General features: G+C 45.9%; 1 protein-coding gene across 1 annotated transcript in view; it reads right to left on the minus strand.

Annotated features, from left to right (window-relative positions):
- Positions 1 to 1,930: 1,930 nt before the first annotated feature.
- Positions 1,931 to 16,650, minus strand: part of LOC146822349 (uncharacterized) — a 273,373-nt gene continuing 258,653 nt past the window's right edge. Inside the window, exon 4 of the mRNA XM_085613451.1 lies at positions 1,931 to 5,888. Coding sequence (XP_085469577.1) covers positions 4,209 to 5,888 — 1,680 coding nt within the window. The 3' untranslated portion in view covers positions 1,931 to 4,208. The remainder of the gene's footprint in view (positions 5,889 to 16,650) is intronic.

Consider the following 16,650-nt stretch of genomic DNA (forward strand, 5'->3'; position numbering starts at 1 on the left):
CCAGCCTTTTTAGGTTTAATATAGCTTGGGTCGTCGAAGTTTGGCCCATATGTATTATTCAATGTGATGTGTCCCGAACCTGACAACCCCTGCACATCCATGCACTGGCCCTCTCTATGACAGAACATGTCTAGAGGGCTGAACCGTAAGCCTTGTTTAACAAATATAGTCACTCCCCTAGCAAAGGAGGAATAAGAAGAGTAACAGAGATACGAGCTCCAGCTTTTGGCAAAAGAACTCCCACAGAAGCAGCATATGTCTCCTGAATTAATCCATCATCCACTTTAAGCCTATTCAGGTATGTGGTTACCAGTCGGGCCTTGTGGTGGTCATTCACCCCTCTCACATTTCCAGGCAAGCAGCCTATCTTACATCCAGGGCTTGCCCCCAGTCATATGTGTTGTGTCTGCAGTTTCAACTCTCTCTTTCCTCTAAGCTTATCTTTCAGATCAGAAGTATTTCTGACATCGAACCACAGTGCCACCTGTGTTCTAGTAATAGTCGCCCAAACAACTCTTGCAGCAAACCCCTACCCACATTGCCTTATTAACCTTAGAGGAGCATTACGTTCTAGCCTGCAGGTGGCTAAACTGGCATCAATCACATTGATGCCCAGACTAAAGTGATGCTCCGTAGTGTTAGATATACCAGTAGTGTTAGAAGCCTGTACTTCTTGCATACCGATGAGAAATGTAACTTATCTTGAGACTGTGGGTGGTTATTCGCGGATTAGTAGCTGGTGAATTGTGGCCAGGGGAGACCTTTTCTAGTGCCTCCCTCTTTTACAATCTTTAAAGCATGAGTGCAAGCCTTGTTCTTTATGGAAGTAACAACAGTTTGCCTTTCATAAACAAGTGAAGAGAAGCCTCCAGTTTGTAATAGTCTCTATACAAGTATCAATGTCTTCAGGATGGTGCAACAACGACCTATCAATTGCCCCCTTCTGTCCATTCAAGGACTGAGGATGTATCTTCATATTTTTCACACCAAATGCGCCCATTCACTTCAGTAATATGTTTTTTTATCATTGTTATTTGGTGGGAGCCCAGTCGGAGTACAGGTTGGATGGGAGTGTGATACAACGCTTTTGCATTTGTCATGACAGTTTTTTATAGTCGGCCCTGGAACAGAAAAAGGGCTTTGTCCAGCTGCTTAGTGACCAAGAGTCGGCTTTGTTGAAAGTACACATCACTGGATGTCTATCCCGTCACCACAACCAGCAGTGACACTGTAGTCTACCTCAATCTAAGTACACAGGCATACAGTTCATAAAATTGATACAATATCTCTGTCATGTTGGGTTGATGGTTTAAAAGTTGTATTACCCTTATATATGTAACCAGCACAATCTTTTCCCATGAAGTGTTCTTATGCTTTTAGGTCATATTCGTGCTTTATAAGACCTTCTACATAAAAATAAACAAATAATTATCGAAAAGATTGTGATTGAATAAATGTCTGCCACTTCATCATCATTGAAAATACCAAGGGGGGAGGGGCGAGATACTAGACCATTTACTAGTAGCTGGTTTCTTACTACATTGGAAGAAACTACGGGGGTCTATCGACCAGGAACTCACATTTTATAAGACTAAGGGGTAGGGTACACATTGCTGATATTTTGAGTCCCTCTCCATGGCCTCTTAACATAAATTCTCCATTTGACTCTCCTCATTAACCCCCTCCCATTTCCCCCCCCCCAATGGTGGCCACAGAGTTTATCCTTTTGGAACAAGGCTCGCGGAGAGATAAGACCTTTGCTTTATCTTTCCCTATTCAGGCAAACAGATATATTTGTTTTTTTTCTATTGCATGGGCATAGCCTGAATGGACAATAGAGCGCTTTAGAAAAGTAAATAACTATATACACTGTATGGTATAAGAAAGTTTACTGTGTTCAAACATCTAGGATTGCAGTTGGTAATTTTAGGAGATGTTCATTTTATTCCAGATCAGCATGTTAAGAAAATACACTGTACAGAAGTAGAAAGAATACAATTGTTTCCTCCATGTGAGATAGAAGATTGTAATCAATGTCCTAAGTAGAGGCCTCTTATTCACAGGATGTCCAGCAAACTGTCCGGCCATATCTGTACAAGTGGTGGCAGCTCCTGTCCCGCATGAAACCATAAACCTGATGCACACATACTTCGGGGGTTGCAGACCACTAAGGCCAGTGGCATCTGACTTCCAACTGACCCCAAAACTCCACTTGTCCTCCCCCGACTAGTAGTGTTATTGATAGAAACAAAATATGAACGATAAACATCATGAACATAAGATCCTATGTAACAAACTCTGAATTTTATAATCACCAATGCTAACAAATGTCCCAAAAACTGTGAATACGAACCCTAGAAGATCTTACAGAACAAATCTCTCATAACTGAGTAAATAGGCAGAGCCAGGTCTTATTACGAGCCAGTCCAAATAGTCATTATTCCTCAGTAGGCTGGGAACAGGGAAAGCCATCTAGCTGATGTTCTCTGGAGTTTGCATAATGTCACCTTTGTGGGAAAGGGGTGGGTTGGGACTTTTTCTTGACTAATCCTTTAGCACCTACAATGACTGTAACTATTTCAGTTCCTTTGTTCCAAGTTTTGTTCATGTATTTCATGACCCAATATCTGTGTGCATGCATGTGTGGATTATCTGACGTAGCAACTGACGACTTTTTCTAAAGCAAGACTTCAATATCAGTATATCTTAAACCTGGATGGCCTTTTCGATAACTCAACATAAAGCTTTTGGTAGGAAATGCTTTTACACATTTAGAATATTCAAATGGCTTCTCCCCAGTGTATAATTTCTGATCAAGCATTAACTATTCCTTTGCAATGAATGTCTTGTCACATGGAAGACAGATTCATTTTCTCTCTGGAATGCATGTTGACACATTAGCTTCCTCCTCTGAAAAAACCCTTTGTAAGAAAAAGTTGTTTCTGCCAATACAGACTATCTGATCAGCACCTCTTCACGTTTATTGCTTCAGTTATTACCAGTCTGGATTTTCAGATGTTGCATTAATAGTCCCTTTGTAATTATGGCTTTGTCACATTCAGTATAATCCTGTGTAGGCCTTGAAAAATCATAAAAACGTTACTAGACCTTAATGTCTGTAAATATTCTACTCAACCTAATTGCAATGCTCTTGACACACAAAGTGGTTTCAAATGTGATCCTGGGCAAATATTTTCATTCACTGAACCTCCATTTTCTTCATTGTTTAATGTGAGAGCACTTTCGAAAACGCGAGTTCAGCGTGTATACCGCACAAACAACTATTTTAGTTGATTTATTAGGCTAAACATTTCCTCCACACATAATGTAAATCTAGCCAGAAACAGGATACAACAGGCCCCTGACTTGCCTCTCTGTTCATTAACAGCATTGTCACCCGAGCGGGGCCAGGAATGTTTCTCAAATCATATTTAAAAACTATTACTTTTAATAAATACATAACTAAAGCATGAAGTGCTAGCACACTGTCATTTGTAATCAGCAGATTCTCCATGGAAGTGGCACAAAATTTCCCACTGACATGTGGTTTTACTGATAAAACTATACATAATGTGTGCAAACAATAATGTTTGGAAATTAAGTTTCTGCAAATATTTGTCAATTGCACATCACCAAGTAAAGTGTTCTGATTATTTTGCTCCAATTTAAATCTTTGTTTGCATCACACTTCTGAATTTAAAAAAAAAATTCTTTCGAAGTTCCTGATATATTTTTGAATATTTGTCTTATTCATTTGATAGCTATTTAAATGTTGTGATCGAAAAAAAAAACTGACATCCTACAGCCTTTTCTTTCACAATGATTGTCAGACAGTTCACTTGACAAAAAACTAACTAGTAAGAGAAAGAAAAGTAAAGACAATTTTCCTGGATAAGCAGCATTTATTAAAAAGCCAAATTGACATTTGACCTCTGTCCTTGAACAGACAGCGAATGTGTTAAGATAAAAAGATTTAAAGGCATCTTTATTGCTCATTCACTTACTGAATGAACAGAACATCTGTTTCTTTCCAGCTTAAGTTCATTCGCCAGAGCGACAGACTAGTATTTAGTAAAAATAGACCGACCTGATAAAATCTGACTCTCCATAGCGAGTGGGCGAGTAGATTTTTAGAGCCCTGCTATGGTTGCTTGCAGGGTGGATTTGTTGATGGTGCTTTGTGTTGGTCTTCTTTCGGCATAACCTTATTACATTCTATACATTGATATGGTTGCTTGGTCACTTTCAGGACATTCATAGGGTTTCTCCCCAGTGTGGACTTTCTGATGTTTCATTAGATTTGACTTTCTAATAAATGTCTTGTCACATTGAGTGCAGTTGAATGGTCTCTCTCCAGTGTGGACTATTTGATGTCGCTTCAGCTCTTTATTTGTTCTAAATGCTCTATCACATTCTGTACATTCATAAGGTTTCTCCCCCGTGTGGATCATTTGATGCCGCCATAGATTTGTCTTCCATTTGAACACTTCATTGCATTCAGTGCATTCATAGGGTCTCTCCCCAATGTGGATTTTCTGATGTCGTTTCAGATGGTCATTTGTTATAAATGCTTTGTCACATGTTGTACATTGATATGGTCTCTCCCCAGTGTGGATTTTCTGATGACGTTTTAGATCTCTATTTATTATATATGCTTTGACGCATTCTGTACATTCATACGGTTTCTCCCCAGTGTGGACTTTCTGATGTCGCTTTAAGTCTCTATTTGTTATAAATGCTTTTTCACACACTGTACATTCATACGGTTTCTCCCCAGTGTGGATTTTCTGATGTTGTTTTAGTATTCCATTTCTTATAAATGCTTTGTCACATGTTGTACATTGATATGGTTTCTCCCCTGTGTGGATTTTCTGATGTTGTTTCAGCTGTTCATTTGTTATAAACGCTTTGACGCATTCTGTACATTCATACGGTTTCTCCCCAGTGTGGATTCTCTGATGTTGTTTTAGCATTCCATTTGTTATAAATGCTTTGTCACATTCTGTACATTGATATGGCTTCTCCCCAGTGTGGATTTTCTGATGTTGCTTCAGGGCCTCCTTTGTTATATATGCTTTGTCACACTCTGTACATTTATATGGTCTTTCCCCAGTGTGGATTTTCTGATGTCTCATCAGCACTCCATTTGTTATAAATGCTTTGTCGCACTCTGTACATTGATAACGGAGTTTCTCCCCTGTGTGGATTTTCTGATGACGTTTTAGATCTCTATTTATTATAAATGCTTTGAGGCATTCTGTACATTCATACGGTTTCTCCCCAGTGTGGACTTTCTGATGTCGCTTTAAGTCTCTATTTGTTATAAATGCTTTGTCACAAGCTGTACATTCATACGGTTTCTCCCCAGTGTGGATTTTCTGATGTTGCTTTAGCTCTCTATTTGTTATAAATGCTTTGTAGCATTCTGTACATTCATACGATCTTTCACCAGTGTGGATCATTTGATGATGCTTTAGAGTAGACTTCATTTGGAACACTTTATTACATTCTGTACATTCGTACGGTTTCTCCCCAGTGTGGACCATCTGATGTCTCCTTAGATCTCCATTTGCTATAAATGCTTTGTCACATTCTGTACATTCATAAGGTTTCTCTCCAGTGTGGATCATTTGATGACGCTTTAGCTTTGTCTTACTTCTGAACACTTTATTACATTCTGTACATTCGTACGGTTTCTCCCAAGTGTGGACTTTCTGATGTTGCTTTAGCTCTCCATTTGTTATAAATACTTTGTCACATTCAGTGCATTTATATGGTTTCTGCCCAGTGTGCACTTTCTGATGTTTCATTAGGTCTCCTTTGGTAATAAATGCCTTATTACATTCTGTACATTTATATGGTTTCTCCGCTACATGGACATTCGGATGCTGCATTAGGGCTTTCATTCAAAGGGACGCTTTCCCACTGTCAGTCCATCAATATGGTTTTTCTCCAGTATGAAGTTTCTTATGTCACACTTGCTCTTTCTCTCTCTGTCTAATAAATGTGTGCCACATTCTAGAAAATCATACGGTTTCTCTCCTGAGTGTTATTTCTGATACCAGGTTAGCTCTTCCTTCGTAATGAGCAGCTCAGTCTTGCTTTAGTATGTCAGTGTGTTATGCCTTCTGTGCATTTCAGCTGATGCCTAACATCCAAGTACAGACCTCACTGGGCTGTTTGGGTTTTCTGCTGTAGAAAAAGACTTTGACGAGGCATTAGCCTTCAAGGGAAGATATTTCAAGGTATACTGTTTTTAAATCACTTCCTACACAAGTGATGTTTAATGCCTTTACCGTTTTCGTTGATTAAGGCATTTATTTCACCTGTTAAATTAAGAAAAAGAAACACTGAATAAGCAGAAATACAGAGTCCATCACAAAAATCTATTGGCATTTAGTGAAACATTTAAATATTCATATAGACATGTGTATGGAAGCAATTCTAGATTACACTTTAAGTGTAAAGATGCAATAGGCAGAGTAAAGTCATACATCCCTCCATGATACCCCTATATCGAGGAGTGTGGACTAAAAGAGTAACCAAAACACCAGAGAAGATTCCTTGTTCAGCGAGTGAGACCCTCTCCCCACGACACACTCCAATGTTAAAAACGCAGCGACAAGATGCCTCCCTTCTTATCCAGGGAATGCTTCCTATTATCACACGGCCTAACAAATAATACAAGATGGAGCCTTTTCCAGTGACTGGACCATGCAACACCGAGCATCACAATAATGGAGGGAAACATAAGCAACTGCTAAAAGGGAGTCCTTTATACTATCCGAGAGCCTGGGATAGGACCCCGACAGGTAATCTGAGCATCTTCCACATAGTGTAGCTCCAGAGAGCCGAGGCTTTGACCAGAGCTACACAAGGAACAGGAGGTTTATAACCATTTTGAACACACATTGTCAAAGTCAATAAGTCTCACCTTTTAGATGTATAGGCTTTCCCAATGATGCACTACTTCAAGAAAGAAAAAAAAAGGTGCTATCGTGTGGCTACTGTTGCATCATTCTGTAGGCATACAGATGTTTCTCCACAAATGTGCACACTTACAGAATGACATGTACACCAGTTCCCATTTCTGGTCTCGTGTTGACCACAATCTTTTATTTTACAAAAATTACATGTATAATATACTTACTTAATGGGGCTTGAAGCTCTCCATCCATTGGTTGGTTGTAGTGCCATTCACATTTTGCTTCTGCCCACTATAGAATACAGCATGGGATAGTGGGTTTGACTACTTCATCCACTGGCTAACTTCACTATTTATTTTTCTCAGGGCTGTCGAAATAAAATCAACAAATATGGACACTTATTTTAAAATTGAGAAATGCAAAGCGTGCCCAACAAACTGAACAAGATGGGTGGCACGAAGTCCTCAGTAGCATGACTTCAAAATTCATATTTTATGAAGTTTTGCACCAGTGCAAAAAGATGAGTAAATGCAAATTGCACAGCGAGTGCTTTCATAAAAGGGAATTAAGCATACTGGGATATCTATAAACTAAAGGTTTTCAACGGCATAAAAAAAGATCAAATACGTTTTTCCCAAACAAAAGCTTTTTTATTAGTGCAAAAAGAGGGAAATTAGGCAGGTCAACGTCAACTGTGCTTTTAACCTGTGTTTACTGTAACTTCTAGGTGCTCTAATTTCTCCCATACTGTACTAGTGAGAAACGTACCATACTTTAACTCACCCTAAACTCCGTGCACGAGACAAGATGGGACTCTTCGTTCAGGCACTAGAAGCCCAAATCTGCTTCTCTTCTGATGTGCCCCCATACCTTACTTTTGTTTCCCTAATTTGTCTCTCTCCTGTCATGACCCCTTAGCTGCTTTCCCTCTGTGTCCCCATATATCCCCCTGCTGTTGCGGTCATAACTGTCTCTGCTCTCTCTCATGTGCATCCCTCTGGTGCACTGACACTTGCTTCTCTTCAGTTCCATATTTGCCTCTTCCTACATACACCTGTCTGCTTCTCCGCTGCTGCCCCTGCCTGAGCCCTCTACTCCTGGTGCCTACCCTTCTCACTACCTATGGTGCATGCAGGCTCAAACCACGTGCCCGGTTGTGCATTATCCCATGGAATTAACCTTTCTGAAACTTTTTAAATAAAAATATATAATTGACATTGGTGTTCTGCACTGTATGTCAGTAGTTTGGGATTCCAGCGCTGTTGATTGTGTGAAATTCAGGACACTATTCCGGGGTATCCATTGCAGACTGCATTTATTTAGGTTTCCAGATGTATTTATATGGCATTCCACACCACATAATTTGACCCAAAAAAACACATTTTTCAACTAAACACAATTAAACAACACACCACATACATCCGAAGCACACCAGAGAATTCCACATGAGACCACAAAATTCAACATCACACCACATAATTAAACTCCACAACATACCACTCACAACACAAAATGCTATTCTGCATAATTACACTCTATGACACACAATCCCACTCCACATAATTCCAGTACACTCAATACCACATAATTACTATCCACATATTTCCACTGCACACCATGCCACATAATTCCACTACACAAATCCACTCCAAACCACACAATTCCACAGCTAATCATTCCAAACCAACCCACATAATTCCACTCCACACCACTTACATCCACTCCAATCTATATTATGAGTAAAACACATTGTCGTTTACAATGCCAATACCTCTAACTCTCACAAATACAAGTACGAGACAAATTTTGCATTGCAAATGCTTGTTTTTTTAATATTATTTAGCTTTAGAGGCGCTTTATATTTTGATTGTAAGTGTGCTCCTGCAGCTCAGAATGGCCTAAAATGTGGTTTCAATTGTCATTACAATTTTACAATAAGAGCTACTTCCTTAAAAAGTAAACCGCCATAATTACTGGGGCAGTTAATTTACAATCTTTCAAAATCAGGCATCTCCAACAAGTAGCTTGTGAGCTACTGGTAGCTCTCCAGCTACCTGCAAGTAGCTCTCCTGTTTACAGCCTACTAAATTAGATGCTATTGCTAGGTTGAGTAATATATGTACCCCAAAACCGAAAAGCGTGATGAAAATGTGTTTCTTTTCAGAACTCATTACCTGATGTATGGAGAAAAATGGTTGGATTTCCAAATATATTTAAATTAAGATCGCAAGTAGGTCTTGATCAGAAAGTTAGTGCTAGGACACCCCAGGGTAACAGTGTGCTCTAAAAGTTCAATTAACATTTACATTAACAAGAGGAGCAGGAGAGTACACACTAGTGCATAGGATCAGATGGAATTAATACCATGCGGCCAAGCCACCAATGTGGAGAAATGCGCAAAAAAGCAGAAATAATTTCACAAAAATTCCATTCGCTATCCAATACTGGGGAAATTGGATATTGGGCCTATGCACTGCCCTCTTGAGGGGGGCCAGGAGATCAGAAACCAGGGCAAAAACAGAAATACAACGAAAGCCTAAGAGATTGTACACGCAAGTTAAGACAGGCAAAAAGGATCCACCATAAAACAGGCCCACTAGATTCTAGGAAAAGGTTAAGAGAACTCCACTTGGATAGAAAACGCTGTATCTAGAAATCAAAAAAGAAGTAAATCGAGGAGGAATGGATTAAAGTCTACAAACTATCCAAGAGCCATAAACATAAACAGTCCTAAGAATATGTTGCCCGTTTAGAAAATGAAAAAAAAACGACAGATGCATTTCCTTGACTGCTGAAGCACGGCTAACTCATGTAGCAAACATCTATACAGAAAACCACGTGGAGACCCCACAAGTTAAGAATAAATCTCCAGGTGGTGGAGCAGACAGTAATTACACCCCTCGGGTGGAAGAAGCAGGCAAATAGCAGGAAGCACCCGCCGTTAGGAAAGAAATTTAAAACAAGCATTTGAAGTGCAATAGGTTTCGCAATTGCGAGATTTTGAGCTATTGGCATTGCAAATGACAATGCCTTTTATTTATGTGTTTAAAAAACCAGCAATAATAAAAGGCATTGTCAGGTACAAAACCAATAGGTCAAAGTTTCTAAAATCCGAGACCTATTGCATTGCAAATGCGTGTGTTCTTAGAGGCCCCTGTTTCAGTCTTGTCTGGGATCCTTACCACAAGGATACCCTTTTGGATGATTGCTGTGGTTTATAAACTCCTAAATTAGGCGAGATTACTCAAAAATAAAAAAATTCACCACCCTACATAGAACTTTAAAGGAAGAGCTCTACGGGTAATAATCATCTCCGTTATGCCCTACCGCGATTTTAGATAAAAAAATTGCACCAGGTTAAATTAAAATAACTTCATTCTTCAGAGATTACCTTTATACCCATATGATACAGGGCGCTCAGGGTTTGAGCAGCCGGGAAATTAAAGGCACACTTTGAGCAGGAGCCGCAGGTTTTGGGCGTCAACAGACTTGTCTCTGTAAAGGAAAGTGCAGCTGCCAAACCGATGAAAGCATCTCACAGAAGATGCTGTGAAATCAGCTGCTTGCTGTCAGTGTTACGATGTTTGTGTTGGATCAGGAAATTATATAGCACCTAAAACTACCGGGTAGACACTTCTATGTGCTTTTCTAACCTTGTGGTGAGCTTCCTTGCGTGCCTGTAATTACGTCTCTGATAACTGACAGCCCAAGTTCCCTGCACGGTATGATACAACCACGGCATTGAAAGAAGGGTTAAAACCCACGCCTGGTCAATTACCCATCCCATGATGCATGTTTTCAATCTCTGCAGCTTGAGGTGGATGGCCCTTATCCCCCATTCCCTGCCAGCATGGGATTAGCAAACCTCTAGGTGCCAGTATCACCACAAACCTTTTACACAGGCTACCTCCCCCCCTTTACCAACCCCCAGGTTAGCCTTCTATGTCCCTTAAACACGTATTAGGGGTCCGAAGACTCTCTGGGATTCAGGAAGACTGGAGCTGTCGGTAGCTTTGGTGCAGCACGTGCACAGATGTACCGAGCAATCATGTTAAACAAGGTGCAGGCCTGGGGGTGGGTTGAGCGCTGTGCCCGCGCGGCCGCCTGTGCTTTGGTACATGTTGGAGTGCGCTGCTCTTTCCCTGGTAAAATTAAAATGCCAATCTCTACACCATGGCACTGGAGAGCCTGGGACATGCCGCCCCAACATTATGTTCAAAAGAAGCGGGGCTGAGATGGGGGGAGGCCATATGTTTGCCCAACCCCCTACGTCCCCCCACTCCTGAAAGATTTCAAAAGAATACCCAAATCTGCCTAAAAATTCAGCAGACTGAAGGGTGAAGCATCGGAAAAGCACACACAAGTGTAAAACCGATAGTACCCCCAGGGGCACTCCTCTGTCCCCCCTTCCCCAAAATGCATACCCAAATAACACACACAGAGACTGTTGAGTTGGGTAAAATTGCTGCAGGTTTATTACATAATCCAGAATATGTAATGGGTGGGTTACTTTACGGGTGATCCAAGGGGCAACCAACTGGGCCGCCTGCCCGCCTGATGAGCCGGGCAGCGCGGGAGCGATACCCGCCGTTGCTGCCATCCATGTGATTCTTTCTGCGATCACGTGCCGTTGGGAACTTCTACTCACGCCCCCCCTCTCGGGGTGGAGCGTCGCTTAGCAAACCCCCCCGGTTGTTCAGGCCCACAACCGCCCGCAGGACTAGTGGGGCGCCGACACGGCTTCCGGGACCCTCCCCTGAGGCTCCTTGGTTTTGGCTCAGGCACCCCCTATGGTGCCGCGCAGAGGTACCCTTTGTATCGGCCTGCTTCCAGATCGCCCTGTAACTCCGCCTGCAACAAAAAAAGAAACATTACAACACTCAGAAAACCCCCCCACCCAACGCCTACGCCGGGTAAGCGGTAGGGAGGGATGTGGCGTGGTGGGCGACAAAGAGGTCGCCAGGAGGGTGGGGGAAGGCTAAATAGCCTCCCCTTCCCCACAGGGGCCAGGAAGTGACGCGCTTGCGCGTCACTTCTGGCCGGCATGAGGAGTGGGACACTGGTTGGCGTCCCCGCCCCCTCCCCTTGGGAAGGGGTGGGGAGGGGTGACCGGTGCCCCGGTGGCACTAGGGCACCGACCGCTGTAGTGGCCCCCTGCGGGGGCCGCGGTCGGCGGCATAGTACCCCCAGGGGCACCCCTCCGTCCCCCCTCCACCAAAATGCACACCCAAATAACACACACAGAGACTGTTGAGTTGGGTAAAATTGCTGCAGGTTTATTACATAATCCAGAATATGTAATGGGTGGGTTATTTTACGGGCAATCCAAGGGCAGGCAACCAACTGGGCCGCCTGCCCGCCTGATGAGTCGGGGAGCGCGGGAGCGATACCCGCCGTTGCTGCCATCCATGTGATTCTTTCTACGATCATGTGCCATTGGTAACTTCTACTCATGCCCCCCCTCTCGGGGTGGAGCGTCGCTTAGCAAATCCCCCGGTTGTTCAGGCCCACAACCGCCCGCAGGACTAGTGGGGCGCCGACACGGCTTCCGGAACCCTCCCCTGAGGCTCCTCGGTTTTGGCTCACGCACCCCCTATGGTGCTGCGCAGAGATACCCTTTGTACCGGCCTGCTTCTAGATCGCCCTGTAACTCCGCCACAGCCCTGGAGGCGGCTCACCGTCGCAGCCAGGGCCCCGCACCACACCTTGCTCTAACCTGCACCCTTTCATCTCTAACACCTCGCTTAAATCTAATAGAAAGAGGTCCATGCCCACCTGGGACAGGTGTACCCCATCCAAATCGAAATATCCCTTCACACTCCCCCTAATCATCTCATGGCATATAAAACCTAAGCCCCTTTGCGCGGTAAACTTCTGCATAGCCCCGTTGATACGCCTCCTAGAATGCTCCACTGCCTCTGCCGATTTAGCCCCCCGCCAAGACCTACGTGGGACAATCTCTGATCAAACAACCTCACACTGGCCTAAGCGCTTGCAAATCTCCCCCAGGTCTCTCTTCATGGCTAGCAGCAACAGTCTCCTTCCTAGGGTGATGAGGTCATTCCCCCCCAGGTGAATCACCAACGTGTGAGGGAGGGTGGAGCCTTGCGATATCAGCCTCTGCTCCAGCTTGTTCCTTAGCTCAAACCATCTCATGCCAGGGAAACCCATCCACTCCACCTGTGTCTGCGGGAAGTGCCGCATCCAATTTCGGTGCGACGCCCATTGGGCCGCCCGGGCGACAAATGAATGCCCGATCACCCACACCACACGCCCTAATAAAACAGGAAACATGGTGTACACTCAGGGTTATTTAATCACAGTAGATTATTCACCTAATAACAATTCCACTACAAATCACTGCAAAACCAACATTAAGGGCGAACATAACGCTTGTAACAATCCGACTCCCAACGCCCTACTTTCTTCACCTTGGGGGGCGCTAAACCAGCTAGGTGGGCCGCCGTGGCCGCGCCAATCCTAAAAGAGTGGCTGGAGTACCTCTTCTCAGGCTGGTCCAGCCCCGCTCTGGACCAGCTGGCCCTGATCATACGCTCAAACTGGTATCTGGTCACCGGGGTTTGGTCCATGTGTAACAGTAAGTACCCCGGGGCGGGGGGCGGCACCTCAGAAACACCTTTACCCAATGTACTGGGCAAAACCTAGGATCGCCGAGAGGCTGGAGAACCACCTCAATCCCCCGCCCTGCCTGATCAGTCTTAGACTTCCGTAGGTGGATGGACAGGGAGTCAGTGACTGACACATCTGATATAGCTAGGGCATCCCCCGAGCTGTCATACTTTGACCTGGCCACTAGCTCACTAATGCAGAATGCGCCGAAAAATGCTAGGCAAAAGGCAACAGAGAACAGCGTGGCCTCATACGATGAATAGGTGACCGCCTCGAGAACGCCCAGCAAGCCCTTCAGGATGTCAAAGTCAATGGGTGCTCGGTTGTCCGGCACCCTGGGTTAATCCCTGGCCCAACCCTTCATGGCGGCCCGGATGGCAAAGGAATTAGTGGGGTCCGCCCCACCAGACAACCTGGTATCGTGGCTCGCCGCCGCTAAATGGCTACCCACCCAGGAGTGGCTTTTCCCCTGCTCCCTTGCCCATACGACAAATGCTCTGACTTTGATCTGCATTGTTGCCCCCGAAGTACCCAGCGCCAGGGAAACAGCCCTAAAGGTTGCCAGGTGTGTACCATAACGTTTCCTGGTACCTGGGGCCAAGGCTCTCTCTCCCATCGCTTTCAGTTGCTGTCCCACTGCAGGATCCTCCATAGGTGTTCCGGGAATGGGGTCATCTGAGCTCTCGCCCACGGCCAGGCCTCCCTGAAGCGGAGCCACTGAAAACGAGAAAGAGCATCAGCTGCCACATTTTTCACGCCTTCAATGTGCCTGGCCTTGAACTCGACATTGATGCGCAGGCAAGCCCTAACCAATTCCCTCAACAAGCATAGTACCAGCCGGCACCTGGCTGTCTGACCGTTGATAGCCTGAACGACCTCCATGTTGTCAGACCAGAATAGGACCTTTCTGTCCGACAACGCCACGGGCCAGAGGTGCAGAGCAACTACGATGGGGAAGATCTCAAGTACCGTGATGTTTTTTGTGATCATGCGCTTGCGCCAGACGTTGGGCCATTCCTGAGCACACCAGTCCTCGCCCAGGATAGCCCCGAAGCCCTCCCTACCAGAGGCATCTGTGAATAAACACAGCTCCTGACTGTCCACTCACGGTTGCTTCCATATCACTGCTCCATTGAAACGGGAAAGGAAATCTTCCCAAACAGCCAGGTCCTATTTCAACCCTGAACAGAGCTTGACCCAGTGATGCTTCTTTTTTATCCCCGTGGTGGCCCTTGCTAGTCTACGGGCGAAAACCCTCCCCATGGGTATGACCCTGACTGCAAAGTTCAGTTTCCCTAACAAGCATTGGATTTCACCCAGCGTAGCCTTGTCCCTACCAAGCAAACTGTGAATATCCTGACGCAGGGCCTGTACCTTATCCTCAGGGAGTCTGGACTCACCCTTGACTGTGTCCAACTCAATGCCCAAGAATACCAAAATCTGCGCTGGACCCTCAGTCTTGCCCGGAGCTAAAGGCACACCCAAGTGACTTGCCAAATCCTGGAAACACTGCAGTGCCCTTGCGCACTCCTGCGTGCCAGCTCCCCCGATGAACAGGAAATCGTCCAGGTAGTGGGTCACTCCCTCTACCCCATGCCTGCTCATTAGGGCCCACTGGAGAAAAGAGCTGAATGCCTCAAAGTACGCAGGGGGGTCTGGCAAACGGGCCCGCCACCCTACCCGAGGCAACCTCCTTTGCTATCTTGGACTGAACTATCTCTGGGTGGTCCCTAGCAGATTTGAGGTTCTCCGCATCCCTGCTCACGAGGGGGCCCTGGTATGGGATGCGGAAACCTTCTACAAAGCCTTCTGCAATGAGGGTCCCTTCTCTGCTGTTGTGGTATCCACGGAGGGCGGGAAAAAGGTTGGTTATGCTGATGGGAGATGGGCCTTTCATTCGGTCGTGCGGGGCAAGGACAAGCGCGCTGTGTGTTACGCCTGCCAAGGGCCAGCAGGCAGGGGCAGGGGGGCGGTGGTGGGGCCTGAGCCCGCCACCGGCTACTTGCTGGAAGTGGGCCGGCCCGGGCTGTCGCGCTTGGAGCATGAGGTCGCGGCATGGGGGGCCCCGCACTTGCTGCAATTGTGGGTGAACCGGCACGCCTTGCCCCAGGAGCATGACCGTGCGTTGAACAGCCTACAGGTGCCGTTGGACTGTGCTCTAAAGCCCGGCTTGCGGCTCCCCCCTCGGCCGCCTCGAAAAGGGTTTCTTATTCTGCGCCCTCCCTTCCTGCTTAGTCTCCTTGCTCTTTTCACTGTTCGTAGTGCTTGTTTTTGTTGCCGCTTCTACCGTGCGCTTACCCATATGCATCACCCATAGCCTGACCTCCAGCTGATCCCACTCTAGTTCTGGACAAATAGCCCTCTTCTTTCGGAAGTCGCAATCGTATCGGTACCACCCCATGCCCCCACCCTTGGCAGCCTCCTCTGTGATTAGGCTTGCGTAATGGAATAGCCCTGGCCCTTCATCAGGGAATTTCTCCATTATAACTGCTGCCATTATGGCGAAGGCCTGGCCCCAAGTGACAATGTTTATCTCAGGCCAAGATTGAAAGCGCACCTTCCTGTCCTCCTCCTTGGTGCCCATCCTTCTGGTATCTACCCCCTCTGCCCCATGCATGAGCAGGGTGAATATATCGATGAACTCCCTACGCCATATGCCCTCCTTGGCCACCAAGGGAACCTGCCAAGCTAAGGAGCAGCGGCCGGATACAAGTGGAGCGTTGGTAACCAGCGGCTTGGGCACCACAGCCAGAGTGGGCGCCGCCGGGGGCCCCGCCGGTGGGACCCCCGTCGGTGGGTTTAGTGTGCTTGCCACTGCGTCTGACGCTACATTCGTTGCGGGGGTGGACGGCGGAGAGGGGCAACCACTGCAGGGGGCTGCCCTCCCGCAGGCGAAAGGCCGGCTGGACTGGCTGCCCCCTTTCCCCCAAACTTGTGTGAACGCCCCCAACCCCAGGGCCACGCTAGGTAAGGCAGGGGCGGCAGGCCCGGCCCCAGTGGGCGACCTGACCAGCATTAGGCCCGTTCTGACCTCTGCCATAAAGCTTCTCAAGGTGTCCGAGAGCTTACCGAGGTCATCAGATGTTGCAAATGC

Source organism: Triturus cristatus, chromosome 6 (genome assembly GCF_964204655.1).
Source record: "Triturus cristatus chromosome 6, aTriCri1.1, whole genome shotgun sequence".
Taxonomy (NCBI): Eukaryota; Metazoa; Chordata; class Amphibia; order Caudata; family Salamandridae; genus Triturus; species Triturus cristatus.